Raw genomic sequence first — 20,631 nt, 5'->3', positions numbered from 1 at the left:
AGAAGACCTCCAAGGTCCCTTCCAACTCTACTATTGTATTGTATTGTATTGTATTGTATTGAAGACACCTTGGACACCTTCGCTCCATCCTCTCGACAGATTGACTTTTTCGGCAATTAATTCTGGCAATAATCACACGAGGAGGTGTGGTTAAAGGGAGAAAAAAAGTTCCTCAGTATCCAGGGCAACCAGACTAAATTAACCCATTGCTTGGACTCTCCCGCGGTGCACAGAAAAGGACCCTTCAGGTAAGCCAATGGTCATTCTTTCTGATTGTGAAATGTAATTGTGGTTTAAACAAATTGCTTTTTTGATGCTTTCTGAGTTGTATATTTTTATTTCTCTGCTTTTCACCAGTATTACTTCTTTTGTTTTCTTATGTTTCTCCTTTCCAGATGAGTATTTTGGTACCATATAGCTCATCTTATGAGAAACAATTATCTGTTCACTTTAGAATTTTACTATTCATATGTTCCAAAATTCTCAGTTTGGTGGGTTGTGATAAACTTTGCTGACATAAGTAGAAAAGCAGGGAGGGAAGGAAGCACATTAAATATTGACAGAGTGACTGAGAAACAGCCAGTTCTGTTATAGAATTTCCAGATTATACAGCTTCAAGAATGGAGATACCATGAACAAAAATTAAGTACAGATAGAAATTTACTAAAATGTAACTGCCTCTGGAGTTCCCATTTGAAAGGACCTAATTCAAAATTTGTACACCAGAAACTGGAATATCAGTAGGTTTTCCCCTCGCTTCTCAGTTATGGAAATATTATTATCCTCTTCAATACTGGATATTTTGATTACAGTATGTAACATCCTTGAAATTCTTTCCAGCTAGTCAGCCTACATTAGCAAATATTAAGTAGAATAGATACAGTAAATGAATGAGGTACATAAGAAATTTCAGTTAATATTGATTTTAACACCGTTACAGTTCAAAATAGAATTATAGCTTGTTTTATTTTTAAGCAATTAAACGTTTTCACAAATAACAGCAAAAATGTGTTCAATGGCTTTTTTAGAACGTGATGTAATAGTAAAGGTAAAAAAATTGAGGAAAAATGGTAGCTGATTTTTATTTTAAATTTATCACTCAAAATCTCAAATCATACAAATTCTGACAAGTGACAACTTCGAAAGCAGTCTATAAGGTAGTCCTCAACTTACAACAGTTTATTTAGTGACTGTTCAAAGTTACAATGGCCCAGAAAAAGTGACTTATGACCATTTTTCATATTTATGACCGCTGCAGCATCCCCATTGTCAGGTGATTAAAATTCAAATGCGTGGCAACCTCACATTTATGACCATTGCAGTGTTCCGGGGTCATGAGATGACCTTTTGCAACCTTCTGACATGCAGTCAATGTGGAAGCCAGATTCACTTAACCGTGATACTTGTGTAACAACTGCAGTGATTCACTTTACAACCTGTTAAGTGAATGATCTTGGCAAGAAAGATCATAGAATGGGGCAAAATTCACTTAACAAATGTCTCACTTAGCACAAAAGTTGGGCTCAATTGTGGTTGTAAGTTGAGGATAATCAAATTGTTAGCTGGAAAACGTGGCCCCAGATGCCCATTTTCTTTTCTTTTCACAGATCAACACAGCTCTTGATTGACAGCAGTTTATTATTGTCTTCTGACTCTTTTACTTAGTCTATACAGGTAGCTCTGAGAATTCCTCCTAGCTTGCCATCCAATTACATCATGCCCGGCTTTATTTTGAAATTGGTCGAGAGTTTTTAGAAGCCTTTTAAAAAAGATGGTGGGCAACAATCATAGCGCGGTTACGTGATTCTGTTAATGAAGCAGAGTCTCGTGTTGCGCCAAAAGTTTCGTCCCGAAAACACCGATTCACAACGTTCAAACAGCTACCGAAATATCACGCGAGAACACTCATTCTTTAAAAGCCTCCACCTCGGCGCGCGCCTAATGTCAAAAAGGGCTTTTATATTCTTGCATCTAACTCTTTAAAGCGCATGTGCGGCAGCCAAGAAACGTTTGTTTTCTCGTTGGGGCCGGCGTGATTATCGTTGCTTCCGCGTCTGCGCCTTTGCGCAACTGTGACTAAGGAACAAACGAATAGGATACCAAACGTACCAGTTCCTCCGCTTCTGGGAGGGGAAAGGCTCCTCGTTGCGCCTGCGCGTGACCTCGTAGCCCCGGAAGTACTAATCCGTCTCGCTCGCTCTCAGCCCGCCTCCTCTCCCCGGCCGCTGGAAGTAGAAACCTTTTCGCATGCTGTGTTCGCGGACAGTTCCCCCCACTGTTGCCGCTTGGTTTGCTTTCTCTGCGCGACCATGTCTCGAGGCTCCAGCGCCGGCTTTGATCGGCACATTACTATTTTTTCCCCCGAAGGGCGCCTATATCAAGTAGGTAAGTGAGTGGCAAAAACCGCCTCGTCACGATGCAGGATGCCCGCTTTTCTTTCTCTCTCGCGAAGGAGGGGAAGAAAAAAACGCATGTTAATGAATCCTTCAGCTTCTTCCTTTCCCTGAAGTGGGGAGCCTGGTAGAGAAACGGAGGAGCAGTCAGCGCCCCAAAGAGACTTGTGTTGCAATCGCGGTGGCTTTCAAGCCCTTCACTTACTACTTGCTGTACGAGGCGCTTCGGATATTTTCTTCGTGTAAATAGGCGGGGTTGGAAAGATCACCCGTTGTCGGCAGGGAAAAAAACCTTCGTCATTAAGCGAAAGCGAAAGCGAAACAAAACGATCCGGGGAAAGTGAGGACGTTCCCGAGCGCTAGTAATAATAAGAATTCTTTATTGTCAGTGCACAACATACGTACAATGAGATTAGTCTCTCGGTCCACTCTCCCCGACAAAAGGCAACTCACAGTGAAGATCAAAAAAAAAAAAAACCCCTAACCCAATAAATCACATTAACAAGACCCAGTCCCATCACACCAGTGTGAACATGTTACACGTTGCAAGATGTAGGTGGGGAGGGAAAAATGGAGCCTTGAGAAGTATTACTTTCCCCACCTTGCGAAAGTTTACCGCTTTGGGTTTTTTTCTTCTCAATGATGACTTCGTGGCATAACTCGGGATTAAGGCCCAGAGGCCTTTTCAGATGCATTGTACATAATTCCCAGCTTTCTGCAATATTAGCTGCACGTTCTGGGAAGTGTGGGTCATTCAAAGGGCCACCCAATTGAAGGCTGGTAAAGAATTACCCTGCTTTTCCTCTGGCATTTATTTACTTGTGAGTCTTTTTATGATGTTGAATGAGAGGGCAGTGGTGAGAGTGCAAAAAATCAGAATATAGACACGCGAGGTGTATGATTTTGTGATGATGTGACCCTTATGGTTTATTGATCCCACAGGTAAGAGTTTACCAAAATAGTCTGTGGGCCTGATTACATTTCTACTGTATTTTGCATGCTGTATTTTTTACATTGTGCTAGAGTCATACTTCTGTATGAGACTCAATTTAGTAGCTGATAGCATAGACAAATGTGAATAAGAATATAAAGATTCTAAATAGTAATAGCACTTAGACTTACATACCACTTCGTAGTGCTTTACAGCCTCTCTAAATGGTTTACACAATCAACATATTGCCCCCAACAATCTGGGTCCTCATTTTACCAATCTTGGAAGGATGGAAGGTTGAGTCAACCTTAAGTTGGTCAGAATCGAACTCCTGGCAGTGAGCTGAATTAGCCTGCAATATTGCATTCTAACCACCATGCCACCACAACTCAATTATAGCTATCTGGATATTTCAAATTAAAAAAAATACAGTAGCATCACTTTTAGTGGTACAACACTTAGTCTAAGCCAAGGATCCCCAACTCCCGGGCCACGCAAGCAAGCGGGAACCAGGCTGCACAAGCGAGCGACACCCCATACATGCACACGCGGGTGCATCCAGGCAGGTGCAAAAGTACACCCTTCCCAATCTGAAAAAAAGGCCCTCCATGGAACCAGTCCCTGGTGCCCAAAAAGTTGAGGGCTGCTGGTCTAAGACATTGTTGTGGATGTGAACTATCTGCTTTTAATGAAAGTTTGTATACGATGCTGTCTCTGTTACAAGTACTGTTGGTAAAATCTGTGTTCAATGTATCCCTAGAATATGCATTCAAGGCCATAAACCAGGGTGGACTGACATCAGTAGCTGTTCGTGGAAAGGACTGTGCAGTTATTGTCACACAGAAAAAAGTACCTGTAAGTATTTTTTTAGCAAGACCTATAATATGACTGTATGGATAATCCTTGACCGCATGTATGGCTGACTGGTATCCTTGTGGTTCCTTGATTTTTAATTCTGTGCTTTGATCTTACCAGGGGTGGGTTGCTCCCGGATCGGGTGAACCGGTAGTGGCGGCAGCAGGAGGCTTCGGCCACCGGCTGAATGCTTCCCGGTCCCACGAGTGAACCAGTACTAAAAAAAATGGAAACCCACCACTGGATCTTACTTATAAAGAGTATTGGAATTTTGTAGAGTGATGGAAAATCTGACTTTGAAGTTCTAAGGAAAGAGTATTTTCTTTGGGGAGAGAACATTTTCCATAATGTTCAAAAGATAACATTGAAAATTGTTAATGATAAAATGAAATTATGATTACAGTGTCACTAGAATCAGCAATATTCTTAAGAAGAATTTTTCCAAATAAATGCGCCTGTTCTCAACCATCAAATGTCCTATGTATGAGCCGAATTATATTTTTCCCTGCTGAATTAAAAAAAAAAAACTTTTCCATGATAATGATGTATATCTCACTATCTCTGTGAGGAAGATGGGGGTTTAAAAATCTGATAAAATAAATATCTTAAAATTGTTTTTTATTTTATCCTTTAGGACAAGCTACTGGATTCGAACACAGTAACTCACTTATTCAGAATAACTGAAAATATTGGATGTGTAATGACCGGAATGACAGGTATAAACGTAAGACAAATCAGATAGTAAATAGGTTGTACAGAAGTGAAGTATCTCACTTTATTTTTCTTTTAAATAGTACTTTAATATTGCATAATCAAGAATATGGTCTAAAGGCATTGGAATGCATTTTTAGAAATGGCATTAGATGATGGTACTAATTTTTAATCTCACCCATACTTATTAAAATACCTGGGAAGGGAAGGGGATGGAATAATATTTCAGATTTGGAGGGATATATCCTGGGCTACAGGTAATCCTCAACCTATGGGCATTTGTTCATCAACCATTTGAAATTATGATGCTGCTGAACAAATAGTTATTATGATCGGTCCTCAGAGTTCCGGCCGTCCCCACAATCACATAATCGTGATCTGAGCACTTGATAATCAGTTCATAATTAAGACCGGCTGCAGCACCCACATAATTTGTTTTCCATTTGCAATCTTTCCTGACAGCTTCCCCAGAAAATCAAAGTGGAAGCCAGCAGGGAAGGTTACCTGTGCACCTTCCCCAGCCTCTGGGCTTATGATGTAGCCCCTTTATGCTTATGCTGCAGCCATTTATGCACCTTTCTTGGACTTGTAGTGCTTCACTAACACATCCACATATCTGTGGTGCACCCTCCTCAGTCCATCCTTGCACCCTCCCTGATTCTTCCTTCCCGCATACATTCTTGTGCTCTCCTTGACCCACGCTAGTTCTTGTACATCTGTCTCACCATTACTGACCCATTCCATATCCCCTGCTCACCTTCTCCAACCTGCATTGTATCTCTTCACATCCTTGTTCACTTTCCCTGATCTCCCTGTGTTAAGTTAGTAACACAGTTGTTAAGTGAATTTGGCTTCCCCGTTGGCTTGGCTGTCTGAAGATCACAAAAGCTGACCCTGGGACACTGCAACTGTTCTAAATACATCCTAGTTGCCAAGGGTCTGAATTTTGATCATGTAGCTGTGGCAATGCTGTAATGGTCATAAGTCAGTCAGTCACTTTTTTCAATGCTGTTGTAACTTCGTATGGTTATTAAACAGATGGTTGTAAGTCGAGGGCTACCTATATATTCTTAGGAACATAAGAATTTTTAAAAGCCTTTTATTTGAATTTAAGTACTTTTCCCCTGCAGTTATACTGTTAAAAGGTATATGAGAATGACTTTGGATCTTTATTTCTACAACAGCGGACAGTAGATCCCAGGTGCAGCGAGCCCGTTATGAGGCTGCTAACTGGAAGTACAAATACGGTTATGAGATTCCAGTGGATATGCTATGTAAAAGAATTGCAGATATTTCTCAAGTCTATACACAGAATGCTGAAATGAGACCTCTTGGTTGCTGTAAGTATAAATACAAACTGAAAGTAATAACAAACTGTTGTGTGTAATGAAGCTAGGAATTCTCATCAACAATTGATCTCCATAAAATATTTTGGCATATATAAAATTCATTTTTTAATATTAGGATAAATGCTAGTATTCTGTTGAACACACAGGGTGGCAATCTGCCTTCCCTCTTTCCCCCTGTTTACTCTTTCTATGTAGCTCAATTAGTATGGTCTGTGCTTGGAGATTATAGAGGTTATTGTCAAAAATGACTGGAAGACATCAGATTGCCTCCTTCTAACCTACCCCATACAATTAAGCTGCGATAATAATTGGGAATTGCACAATCTGATTTTCTTTCTCTTGGTTTATTTCATAACTTCAGCGATGTATGTCATCAGTTCAAGTTTTTAGAGAAGCTTACTTGACAAATATTAATGCTGCTTTCAAATGAATATGCTTCCTTCTGGTTTACTGCATCCCAACCATAAGAAAGTAAAGAGTGGATTCTCATACAAAAGCTTTACAGACTTGTTCCATTAAAAAAAAATCCATTGATTGATCTAAATGCATCTTTCAAGTTTAATTTTTGTTACACTGCTCTTCTTGGGTTAGATCCCAAATAAAAAAAAAAACAATGCATCAAATGAGATTAATGTTTACTGGTCTTCAGAATAACAGGCCTGCCTTTTTAATGCCTTTTGCCCTAAAATGCTGACCTATATAAATTTTAAATGCAATGAGTTCCTTTAATTGAATTGTAGTTGTATTTGGATGACAGCATTGGAAATGGTATCTGTTCAGTGTTAATCTAAGACAGTGGTTCTCAACCTTCCCAATGCTGTGACCCTTTAATACAGTTCCTCATGTTGTGACCCCAAACCATAAAATTTGTGTCTCGGTTCCTAAGACCATCGAAAATATGTGTTTTCCCATGGTCTTAGGCGACCCCTGTGAAAGGGTCGTTCGACCCCCAAAGGGGTCCCAACCCACAGGTTGAGAACCACTGATCTAAGAGATAGTAAAATGATTTTATTTTGGTGAAACAAAACTTTTAAAAATGCATCATCTTATGTCATGGATGCTGAGTTTACTAATGACTAGTTGTGTCTGCAGTAGGATTTATCATTTTTTTTAGTTTTGCCTGGATGCAGTATTTTCAAAAGTCCTTGATTGTGCAACATTTAGTTAGATTACTTGGTTATTTAAAATAGTTACCTGTAACTATTTAAAATACTGCATATTTTATGGGATACATAGCTTTCTAGTCATAGCTGTTAAATGATATATTGAAAAGCATGAAATGAAATCTTAGGTAAGTCTCTTGATTATTAAAATTCAGTTCTATACACAAGTGACTCTTAAGCTGTGGGTGGTGTTCTGCTATGAAGAAAGAGTTGTAAAATGAGAATTGAAGTCTAGGAATTAGAATTCTGTCAACTGAATTATAAGAAATTGTAGAAGTCAAGCAATCTTCAAATTTATGGAAATTCCATTAATACCAGGAATTTGCTTTAAAATGGAAATAGGACTAAGTATAATATGTTATCAAAAAGTTATTTTGAATTATTTTTTTATATCCCACATTTATTATTTTTCTAAATAAATCAGGATGGCAAAAAAATCTTATTCTCCTTTCTCCTCCTATTTTCCCTACAACAACAATCCTGTGAGGGAGAGACTGGCCCAGAGTCACTTAGCTGGCTTTCAGGCCCAAGGTAACACAAGAGCTCATGATCTCCCAGTTCCTAGCCTGAAGCTTTGATCACTAGACCAAACTGACTTTCCCATTAGACTAATGTGACTTTATTGTCTGTCTGGCAAACTTTTGCTTACATTTTTCCAAAATGTAATCCAAAAAAGTGGATTTTATAAATGCAGTTGTTTAAAAAGATACACCTTTAGCATGGGGAATAGTTCTGCTCTAAATCAGGATGTCGAAGTCTGACAGAAAGAAAACAGTTTAAATAATGCCTTTATATGAATTCTTAGTATTAACCAGACTTGAGATATTGATATTGTTCTTGTCACTGAGCCATAAAGCTTCTGAGAGCTGAAGAAGATGCAAACATTGCCAACAGAATTATTAGGAAACTGAAACAATGCTAGTCTGTTTTTCTCTAAGGAAGGAAAGGAGGGGAGCATGTATTATTGGACAGGAAAAGGTTGAACTTGGCATTTGCAAACAAAGTACTTGTTTATTAAGAGTATTAAGAGTATTTTGGGTTGCAAGGCTTCTAATCTTCCAATTCTCAAACTAGGAACAATTGCTGTACAGCTGCTACAATAATTCTAACCTGCCAGCACTGTCAAATTTGGGGAGATATTTAATGAGCTACACAGAATTGCCATACTGAACAAAGACTGAAGTCTATTCAGGCATATTTTGTATAAAGGGTGTATAAAAAATCTTAATTAGAACCAACGTCTTTGAAAAAAAATAAGAAAGCTATCTTTGTTTACATATTTTATGTTTTCTTAGCTGCTGTTAGCTGTTCAGAATCACACTGTTGATATGGCATGTCAAATGTATTTAAATAAAATTATTATTCAAAATTATTATTTCCTTAAAGGCATGATTATGATTGGCGTTGATGAAGAAAACAATCCTCAGGTATACAAGTGTGATCCAGCCGGATATTACTGTGGGTTTAAGGCCACAGCTGCAGGGGTCAAACAAACAGAATCAACTAGCTTTCTTGAAAAGAAAGTGAAGAAAAAATTGGACTGGACATTTGAACAGACAGTGGAGGTAAGTCCATAGGATAGGATGTCCAGGCTTAATGGGTTGCAATCTCAAATAGAAGGTTTGTGATGGATGCCCTGTTTGCTTAGTGTGGTCACTCTCACTATATAAGATGTTGTCTTCTAAGTGGTATGCTTAGAGTAAAATTTGCTTACGTGATTTATTCTCATCAGTATTTTCTATTCTAAAAACGCTGAAATGCATCCCAACTGGCATTTCCTCTTTCTACAGTATGTTGCTAGAATTATATATCATTAAACTCAATTGAACTCATTACTGTAATAAGAGTAACCCTTATTATTTCTTGTGATAAATACTGTTGTCTTCCTTGGCAGAGTTTTCCTTTAAATCAATTACAGTAATATCAGCTGTGAATTAATAATGGAATACGTTTAGTCCTCACTTAATGATCATTCATTCAGCGGCCATTTTAAGTTACAATGGCACCAAATGAATAAGTTATGGCTGTTGCAATGCCCCCACAGTTGCATGCTCAAACTTCAGGTGCTTGGCAGCCTGCCCACAATTACTAGCACAGTGTGTGCTTCAACACACACACACACACCTATCTGTCCCCCAATTTTGCCCTTTGGGCTTCCCTTGCGCAGCCTCCCCAAAGCGCATGAGGCTGCACAAAGGCCTTGTGAAAGACGAGCAGCTGCCTTGGCTAGGTGCACCTCAGCAGTAAGAGGAAGAAAGGTGCTGGTCAAAGGAGGCAAAAGTAAGAGAGACCGTTTCGGACAGGGAAAGTGCATGAGAGTTGCTGCGTGAATCAGCATGGGAGTGCAGCATGGGTCAGGGACAGTGTACAAATGAGCATGCAGAAGGAAAATTCCCTATTATAAATAAATAACGGGTGTTGTGATATATAAATAAGAATCTGTTGTGATGTTAGAAATACATTTGATTAGCTGTATGAATATGTGTACAGATGACATTGCTGACTGATCACCTGAATGATTTGTATCGAGTGTAGGATTGTACTAGACAACCGATGCCTGGTAGGTTTTCAGAGATTTTTTCCTTAACTAAACAGAGAAAGAGAATGACCAAGGGCAGGCTAAAAAAGCAGCAGGAGCAAGAGCAATTTCCAACATCCTGCCAGCTTCCCCATTGAGTTTTCTTGTGGGAATCTGGTAGGGAGCATTGGATGTATTTATTTAGTGTATGGTATATCATACGTGGAGTGGCATATATATTAACATTTCACCTAGATTGGTAAAACACAATAACATATAAATGTTGAAAAGATCTATGTTCAAATACCAATGGGTAGACCATCTAACCATTCAAGCGCAGCATTTTTATATTAAAATCAGATACTTAGACCGGTATATACCCTCATGATATGATCTACAGTTTAATGTGGGATCCACAGTCACACTGTGAAGGGAGGATACTATGTCTCATTTATACAGAGAATCCCAGCAGATGCCGTTTGATAGGTGCGAATCCTATTCAGGATTGTCCATTGCTGATGTGGTAGTTCAAAGCCTGGCACCTTTTTTGTGGGGTCATTTATATGTCTTCCTATATCTGGCCTTTCAGCCACCCATTTGGATTTCCATTGGGAATCAGTGTTAAAGTTCTTGGGCAGATGTGCAAGTGCCAGTGTTTCCTGGATTTGAATCTTCCGGCTAATAAATGAGGAAGTTTGGCATTCACTGGTAGCAATGAGTTCTTCATAATTTTTCTATATTCGCTCACTAGTGCATCTTGCCTTTGTAAAGCTGGTGGTGTTACGTGGCTCAGAACAGGAAGTCAGCAAGTTGGAGTGGTTTTAATACATCCGCTTATAATCCTCTTGGTGTCGCTGAGTCTGGTGTCTAACTTGCTAGTATGGCAGCTATTAAGCCATACAGGGGGCACCTAGTGCTGATGACCTGAAGGTGGCAGCTGAAGCACCCCATTTAGTTCCACATAATTTCTGGAGCATGTTGTTCCTAGTATTGATTTTTGCCGCTGTATTCTCTAGGTGTACCTTATAGGACAGAATCTGGTCCAATATTACTCCAAGGTACTTTGGATCGGGATTATAGGGAAGTAAGTTGTTTAATAGACCTTTGGGGCTTCATATGCTAGTTTGTTGTTAAGGTGGAAGGAAGTAGTTACTGTTTTGCTGGTGCTAAGAGTGAACCTTCAGTTAGTGAAAAATTTTCCCAAGATTTTAAGATATTTGGACAGGAGGTTGTCTGCCACCTCCATGTGTTTTTCTTGTGCTGCTATGGAAAGAATTGGAAATCATCTTTTTTTCTTTCAGGAAATCATAAAAAATGAAAAATTAGGGTGGGTAGATACATTTGTAAAGACATTAAAAGATTGTGAGGTAATGGTTCATTGTGTGGAATCAATGCTTGTCAAAGTGAAAATGTCTGATATGTTTTGTTATTTAAAACTGAGAGTCAGGCACAGTAGTGGAATCATAAAAATAGAGTGGGAATGGGCTACTTAAGCGTGTGTTTGTAAAACAAGAAGTGATAGGATTGATGGATTGAATGAATGGATAATGAATAATAAAAGTGAGCGATCGCTTCAAGGAGAGAAAAGGATTGAAGGGGAAGGCTTAGAAACTGGTAGTTGATGAGAGTCTCAAAAAGAAAGGTGGAAGTTTAACAATAAAATGTGAGCAATGTAGGACAGAGTGAAAGCATGTATCTTTTTTTTTTAATGAATTGTTGTCTAGTTTTTTATTCACTTTCACTTTTAACAAGAGATTCCTCAACTTTTCCTCATTTCAAGCCATCAGTATAGTAGAACATATTAAAAGTGATTGTTTCTCCTAATACATTTTTGCCTTTTTTTTTTTTTTTGCTTTTTACATTTCAGGATACTTGTTCAGTTCATCATTAAGCATATAATGAATTTCAATCCAGACTTCTTTGGGTGTTTTATTTATGAAATCAAATCTATTACATTTATTATTTATCTTTACCATGTAATCATAAGGAATATTGCTGAGATTTTATCTTGTTGGTCTGATGATGTTATTTGTTTTCTTTAAATTGCAATTTGGCAGAGGGTGGTTCGAGCTGAAGTCAGCACCAGATCTGTCATATGTAACTTATTACAATTTTATAATAAGCATATCTTTTTTAGTATTGTGTCAACAGAATGTTGCAAGTTACCATTAATAAATTTTATTTTAGTTGATATAATTGAGCCATAAGATAAGGTCTGCCTCCATAGACTACTTTAAAAAAAAACAACAATAACCTAGTCCATACAGCAATAGTGTTAAAATGAGCCTTAGGGATTTGAATTTGTTTGTGTCGTAATTATTAAGGCATAGGGAATTAGAATACAGGAGATGTATAGCTTTCTGAGGAGCCTTTTTAAACTGTAGAAAGAGTTTGGGGTTCATACTTTAGTAGCAAGAATTGTGGCACTATAAACTTGTCATTTTTTCATAAATGCTGATAATTCACATAGCATTTTAGCTATAATTAGGACCAAGAGAAGGGGTGTGATTGTTGCTTGCTTTGAGCCTTGCTTTGATTCAGGCATTTAACTAAATTTATGCTGGGGAACAAACTATTTTTAGCAATGCTTAAGAAAAATGAGTATTCAAATTAATTCAAAATTTAGCAACCATATAAGGTATGTATAACCAGCACCAACCCATTATAGTACTATTAACTATAGCAGTGATGGCGAACCTATGGCACGCGTGCCACAGGTGGCATGTGGAGCCATTTGTCAGGGCACGCGAGGCGCTGCCCTGTCAGCTGGCCAGCGCGCATGCACGCACTGGCCAGCTGAGTTCACCATTTTTAAAAGCCATTTTTCGCCCTCCCCAGGCTCCAGAGGCTTTATAGGAGCCTGGGGAGGGCGAAAAGAGCCCCCTGCCCCCTCTGGAGGCTTCGTTTTGAGCGCTCTGAAGGCATCAGGGAAGCTTCTGGACGATCCCTGAAGCCTTCAGAACGCTTAAAACGACCCTCCGAGCAAACTGGAAGTGACTTCCGGTTTGCTCGGAGGGTCGTTTGAAGCGCTCCGAAGGCGTCAGGGAAGCCTCTGGATGATCCCTGAAGCCTTCGGAACGCTTAAAATGACCCTCCGAGCAAACTGGAAGTGACTTCCGGTTTGCTCGGAGGGTCGTTTGAAGCGCTCCGAAGGCGTCAGGGAAGCCTCTGGATGATCCCTGAAGCCTTCAGAACGCTTAAAACGACCCTCCGAGCAAACTGGAAGTGACTTCCGGTTTGCTCGGAGGGTCGTTTGAAGCGCTCCGAAGGCGTCAGGGAAGCCTCTGGATGATCCCTGAAGCCTTCGGAACGCTTAAAATGACCCTCCGAGCAAACCGGAAGTGACTTCCGGTTTGTTCGGAGGTCGTTTTAAGCATTCCGAAGTCTTCAGGGAAGCCTCCGGATGATCCCTGAAGCCTCCGGGGGGGGGGGCGAAAGGGCTCTTTTCGCCCTCCCCAGGCTCCTATAAAGCCTCTGGAGCCTGGGGAGGGCAAAAAAAGCATGTAAAAATGGGGGGGGGCGCCTGTTGTGCGCACTGGGGGCGCGCGCATTGCATTATGGGTGTGGCACACCTGCTCACAACCCCCCTGCGCTCTCGCCGCTTGTGGCACGCAAGCCAAAAAAGGTTCGCCATCTCTGAACTATAGTATAGTTAATAGTACTATAATGGGTTGGTGCTGGTTATACATACCTTATATATAACTATAGTATAGTTAACTATTATTAACTATAGTATAGTTAAGTCAAAGTGGTCCTTGACTTAACAACAGTTTGTTTAACGTCATTCATACGTCCATTGCAACATCCCCATGGTCACATGATCAAAATTCAGATGCTTGGCAACAGACACACTTATGATCATGTGATCACCTTTTGCAACTTTTTGACAATCAAAATCAATGGAGATGCCAGATTCACTTAACAACTATGTTACTAACTTAACAGTTGCAGTGATTCACTTAACAATTGTGGTAAGAAAGGTGGTAAAATGGGGCAAAATTCCCACTTAATAAATGTCTCGCTTAGCCACAGAAATTTTAGCCTCAATTTTGGTCATGTTGAGGACTACTTATAGATACTTCAGAACAATAGTAATTTTACTAAAATAATTTTAAATGTGCTGGAAAGCTTTGAAGATATGAATGCTACTAAGAATTGCACTGCTATTTACACGGCAATTGTCTTTACAGATAATTCCTAACTAAGAAATTAATTTATAGACTCATTTGTTTTCCTTTTCAAAGCTGCTAGAATTTTGCATTTCAGATATCTATAAATGGGCTCTGCCTATGAATGGTCAAAGAATAATAAGTATCTAAAATAAAAACCAGATTTTGCATTAACTAGTACTAAAAATATTTCTGATCAGATTTGTTTTATGTTTTACTTGTAGACCGCAATTACCTGTCTTTCTACTGTTTTGTCCATTGACTTCAAACCATCTGAAATAGAAGTTGGGGTTGTTACAGTTGATAATCCAAAATTCAGGTAATATGAAATTGATTTTTTTTCTTGTTGGGTAGGTTGATTGTGGCTATCTTAATTTTTAGTGTGCTCTCTGTTACCTGTATCCTGGCACTAGTATGTGGTCAGTTTATTATGTAACACTTGGTATCTAAATACATCCACTTAAATATGTCTGATATGAGTGTATATCACTACAACTACCAAGGAAAAGTTAATTATAGACCTTTGGAATCCAAAGCAAATTGCATAGCAGCAATTAATGTCACAGCATTGCATTGGCAAGAAAGATGATTCCTTTCTTAACATAATGCTGGAGATACTAGCCACAGGTTAGCATATTGATTCTATGCTCTGCTTTAATAGTTTACACAATACATATTTTACACAGTGCATGCTTTGCATGTAGACTCCAGCATAGCCTGAACCCAGATATTCCATCATGTGGAACTCAAAAATAACTCACACAGACACTTTTATAATGTTTCCTTTGTAATATTCATTTGCAGTTAGTTTAATTGTGTTGAAAATCCTTGAAGGTATTTGTTCATCCCACCAGATTGGGTAGGACAGACATGCTTCACGTCCCTTCCCTTAAATATTGCCACCTTACAAGTCCTAAGAAGTTATATTTCTCTGTTTTTATTGATTATATATTGTGTTTTATTCAGAGATTGTCCAGAGTTTAATTTTAAAATGGGTAAAACATACAAATGTTTTAAATAAATAAATAAAGTGATTATTTGAGGTGAAGCATTAAAATTCCCATTGCTTTTCCCTCTTTCTAGGATTCTTACAGAAGCCGAAATTGATACGCACCTTGTCGCTCTAGCAGAGAGAGATTAACTCTGTTTAAAATGGCTCATTCTGTGATTGCAAGGCAGAATGTTTGTTGAATACAAATGGGTGGTTCTGAATTATGAGATGAAAACAGAATGCTCTGTATCTATGTACTTCTTCACCTTGAATAAATAAAGTGAGGTTTTGGAATGGTTTGTTCTCTTATTGTTTGATATTAAAGTTATAGGTCTGTGATGCTGTGACTCAATCTTTAACTTTTATTCCTTTGAGAAGAGTATAGTCCCTCCCGCATTTTTAAATCTTCCAAAATTTCACTATGCACAGCATACTAATAAAGGATCCCTTACTACTTTTGGAAACACAGCAAAAAATTCTATGCTGATCTTCAGTATATGTGAAAAGATAGACCCACTGGTCTTATTTTCTGGATAAATGTGCAGCACTAGCTTCATTTACTGTATTTTTTGTGTGAGTCCAATAAGCAGAGATGAATACAATATAATTGAAATCCAATTGAAGTGACAAAAGATGTAACATTTGCAAAGCTGTCTTCAATTATATGATGGTTTGAGAAGAAAATTGGGGCATACAAAATGTTACATTTGAAACACATCATTTTGTATACTCCTAGAAGTACTTTCCTCAGAGTCAGTGAGTTTCTGAAAGTTTAGAATGTGTTAAAAGAACCACGGGAGTGATTTCAAAATCCATCTTGAATGTATAATTTATTAGGCTAGTTTGTCTTTCACCAATCTCAGATGTGGTACATGTCTGCTTCAGGGATGCTGTAGCCAATCTGCCAGTCTTTGCAATAACTTTACTTATAACATATGAAAGCTCTTATGATCTCCAGATCTCTTCATCAGTTAACATACCAGAAAAGCAGGTTCAGAGAGAGGAGGGGAAACTGCAATTATTTCCCATTAAGATTTCACCAGGTGTTGGGATGATTTCAAGTTGCAATTAAAACTGCTTACATTAAAACTGCTGCTTAAGCAGCTTTTGGGGGGGGGGGGGGCATTCTTAATTGGCCATCATAGTCAGCAAGACTTTTAGCAGTTAAAACAACAAATAAAAATACAATAAAAACTCCATGAAATGTTAAAAGTAGTTATTGTTTTATCCTACTTCATATCTTAAGAATATCTTAAAACATGTTAAGTTTATTTTATGTGTGAGTTTTCACTTCTGAACCTAACTTGGATAATACCTGACTCTTGTATTTCAAGAATCCAGCATGCCTTTGCAGTTTTTATATAGCAACGAATGCACACTTTTCAAATTTTAAGTCACCATCCTAGCCTTGCAGCATAGAAGACTCAACATGAATTCTTCACATGATTTTACAAGCTTCCCTAAGTTCCTAAACTTTGTTAAACATGAAATAGTGAACTCAGAAAATAATTGGTTAACAGCAGGGAAATAGAGATTATGGCTCCCTCTGTATGCCATCAAGCATAGTTTAGAGCAGGGGTCCCCAACCCCTGGGCTGTGGCCCACTACTGGGTCACAGCCTGCTAGAAACCGGGCTGTGCAAGTGATGGACAAATGTACAAAGCTCCACTCATTGGAGGGGAGGGCACTTGTGCTCACGTGCAAGTGGAGCTTGGCACATTTGGCTGAGTGAAGGTTCATGTGGGAGCAGAAGCGCACGAGTGGAGGGTGCATTTGCAAGTGGAGCTCCATTTGCATGAGTGGAGGGTGCATACACCTGCCACTTATCAATTGTGCGTGTGCATCTCCCACTCACCCCACACCAGGCCGGGCCACCAAGGTTTAGAGCACTTACAATCCTCCAGAGTGGATTTGAAAATGAAAAAGATACAAGTTTGCTTAAAGTGGGAAGTAAAACGATTGCATATCATTGTTAGATAAACATTTTATTTTGATGTTGCAGCTTTCTGAAACAATATATAACTTGCTGTAATATATGTACATTGGCCCAAATAAAGGAATTCTTTTATTTTTTTATATGCCTTTTAAAATGAAGTTTTAAAATCTAATATAAATTTATAGGGTATAGTTGCTTTTAAATGTTTAAAAATATGATGTAATAACCATGCTTGGCTGACAGGAAGCTGAACAAATACCACAGCTTGTTGTCAACTAAAAGCCTGCCTCTGAGAAACCTGAAGTAGCTAATTACAAGGTATATAATAATTCTGGATGTACTCAGACAAGACTTTGTAGTGAATGCTTCATAGCTCCAGGATGACTCTAGAATGGTGGGTTTTGGGGGGAGGGGTTGGCAGTGGACGGAAAAATCTGACAACTGGGCAGTTGATCAACTTCACTTCAGCAAAGACAATGTGGGAAAAATAATCATATGAAAGCTATTAAATAGCAATAGCTCTTAAAAAGAGTTTAACAGATTATTTTACACCAGGTGCAGACTAAATTCTGCCTCCTGCAAATAATTTAGAGCTGCTTGTCCAGTTGACTGCTATCCTGATACAGTGGGGCTGCTAATTCCGGTATTTCCACCAGCATAGCCAAGCACAAGAGTGTCCCAGTTTAGGAAGGCTGTTCTACAGGGATCCTCAACCATTTTCAGCCGGAAGGCATAAGTGGAATGTGGTGCTTAGATAAAATGAAGAGCCAGACTCTTCAAACTTGTAGGGAGTTTTGAAGCCCTATGCCTCTCTTTAAAAAATGGCACTTTTATTCTTTTTAATAGATACAGTTCATAGCTTACTGAAATGCTAATGTCTTATCTCTTCCTCTTTCCTGTTCTTAATTTGCAATGTTCATATGACAGCTCAAAGTCATTGTATGGGAAACTCCTAATAGAACAGCCTGGAGCAGACCAGTAACGTAATAGCAATAATGAAGGCTGAAAAAATAGATGTACCTTCCTCAGTCTTGGCTTGGTTAATTATTCAGATTCAAAAATAACAATTAAACATTACTGCCGCTCAACCAGTTTATCTGCTATGTAGTTTGATGACTGTAGGGATAAAAACTGTTCACTTTAAGCTGACTGATCAGCTTACTTGCCTTTAAATCTGCACAAAGCAATGTTCTTTCTCTTAAGTTATGGGAAAATAAATGCCTATCAATGGCACAGCAGTATTTTGAGAAGGTTGAGGAGGCTGGCTGACGAAATACTTTTCTTAGAACCCAAGCTATGTTGGATCCTTTTCTGCATTTGAGTTCTCTTGTTAAATAGCAGTTTCTTTGATTAATTGCTGCATTACTGATAATTTTAGGAGTATCATTTAACAGGGACCACCTGTATTCCAAACTGCATTCAAAATCATAATTTTGAGTTTAGAATGTACTATTGGAGTCAAATACAGACAAAATGCACAGGGCAGGGCAGTTTTTAAAGAAATTGCCAAAAGGGATTTGAAATTTCAGGTGTCTATTCAGGTTTTTAAGTAAAAAAAGTTAAACAAAAGGAAAATTGCAATAGTTGCAATATTACAAAATATCCATGTATAGTTTTCCAAGTGCATTGTAGGGTTGTTACAGCTGATGGATTAAAGATGCTCGTGATCATATACTGTTACTCAATTACTTTAGTTTCCTTGTATGTGTTGTAATCTTTGCAGATCCTCCGTGGTTACTTCTAAATGTTTCAGTAAAGTAAACATATTCCTGACTGGCTTTTCTTGATCAGAACAGATCACAAAAGTTTTCTTTTATGACATATAGAAAATATAGTGAAGATCCAGACTATTATGGACTGATAGCATTAATTCCTGCAAAATAAACAAATATATTGATCCATCAAAATTTAAAGGTCTGTTGCTACATCCTGCTCATTAATTAATGTGTTTTGTATGTCGTTAAATTCTGTTCATACTATATTAAATTGCTGCATTGCTTATTTGTCATAGACAATATTGTAATCAGGTTTCATTTTGGATAGATTTGGCTTGTGCATTGTGCTCAGCCATGTTTTGTTTAACCATGGTTTACTAAATTCATAACTAGCTGGATGTGCATAAAAAGGTAGGTGAATGGCATGTTTTAGAAGCTACAGTGACAAATTGGAAAATATGCAGTTGAAATCATACAAACCCCATTATTGCTTACACTGCTGTGTGAACCAAGTTTAAATGTAATGCTTCCTGGAGGGATTTTGGTCAGGTCAGTTGGGCCAATGGACAATATGCAAACTTTTTTGTAAATTATTACATCACCCTTCATTTTACAGGCTCACAGTGAACTAAGAGGATTTGCTTGCTGCTTTGGACTGGTAGTCCAGAATTGCAAAAAAAAGGGAAATAAGCTGTCTCTTAGTTCTTCCTCTCACTTTTACTCACTTTTACCATAGTTTATTGAATAATCTCTCCCTCTTAAGTCCCTAAAAATGGCTCTGCTGAATCAGGCCAAGACCCATCTTACTCAAGCATTGGTTTCAAACAGATTATCTTTTGAGTTGTTTGCAAGCAGGAGTTGGAGATATTTCCTTTCTACTGCTGTTCTGTTGCAACTGGTGTTTGGAGATATGCTGTTCCAAAAGCTGCATGTAATGCTGACTTTTCAAGACTAAGAGTTCTTGATAGACCTGTCCTCCATGATTTATCCAACTATGTTTGAAAACTGAGTTAGCAGGTATTATAATATCTTGTAGTAATGAATTCCACAGGTTAATTGTGCACAGTTGAAGAAATATTCTTGCTTGTTTTAAATCCTTTTCCAATCTGCTTTCATGGAAGACCTCTGATCCTAATGTTTTGTGTGTGAGAGAGAAACTTTTCTTTGATCACTTTTGTGTCGTTGCATCATTTTGATTGCTTCTTTGGCACATTTTCCCACTTTATTAGATTTTTTTTTAATTGCAAGAACTATGCATAGTGTTCCAAACATGAATGTGCCATGGATTTCTATTGCAAAGCTGGCTGTTTTATTTTCAATCATTTTTTAAAAATCATTCTTAGCATGAAATTTGTCTTTTTTACAATTGCTGGACAGCATCATTGAACTGTCTGCTGTGATTCCAAACATTTTGGTTAGTTGCAGATCCCCATTAGTCAAGATTTATGAACCAGTTAATAAATTCCAACACTGGTTCCAAAACTGATGCATGAGGAATTCCATCTTCCATCATGATTTAATGCAACCTCTTTCAAACTGATAGTTTCCATGTGCGATGGAACTAAAAACTCGGGGTTAAGATGTTTAAGAGGACTGAGCCCAAGGGAGGGTCAAGCACATCATCACTCTCGAGTCCCTTCCCTCCCACAAGAGAACTTAAGTCCAGCCTACCTTGAACTCCATTGACTCATGGTATTTACCACCAATTCAGATTCTTGTAGAGAGCATAAACTTGCAATAAATCTTTATATTGATTTAAACTGCCTGGACTTCTGATTTTCCTTTGCTTGACAGGGGCATTGTATAGTTGATTTTCTGCTCCTTGATAAGAAAACCAAGAAAAAGATTGAATAGGGAGCAAATTCAAGAGAAGTATCAGGTGTTAGAAAATGCATGTGTC

At 38.4% G+C, this 20,631-nt stretch overlaps 1 protein-coding gene across 1 annotated transcript; it reads left to right on the top strand.

The window, feature by feature from the left end:
• The first annotated feature begins 2,173 nt into the window (after positions 1-2,173).
• Positions 2,174-15,374, top strand: PSMA6 (proteasome 20S subunit alpha 6). Its single transcript, XM_081937940.1, has 7 exons — positions 2,174-2,385; positions 4,085-4,179; positions 4,814-4,895; positions 6,075-6,230; positions 8,789-8,967; positions 14,314-14,408; positions 15,173-15,374. The coding sequence occupies exons 1-7, from the start codon at positions 2,310-2,312 to the stop codon at positions 15,228-15,230; spliced, it is 741 nt and encodes a 246-aa protein (XP_081794066.1). The 5' UTR covers positions 2,174-2,309; the 3' UTR covers positions 15,231-15,374.
• Positions 15,375-20,631: the final 5,257 nt, after the last annotated feature.

The sequence above is a fragment of the Natrix helvetica genome, assembly GCF_964273705.1.
Source record: "Natrix helvetica genome assembly, chromosome: 1".
Classification (NCBI taxonomy): domain Eukaryota; kingdom Metazoa; phylum Chordata; class Lepidosauria; order Squamata; family Natricidae; genus Natrix; species Natrix helvetica.
The sequence above is the reverse complement of the archived record's forward strand: the minus strand, read 5'-3'. Positions and strand labels throughout refer to the sequence as shown.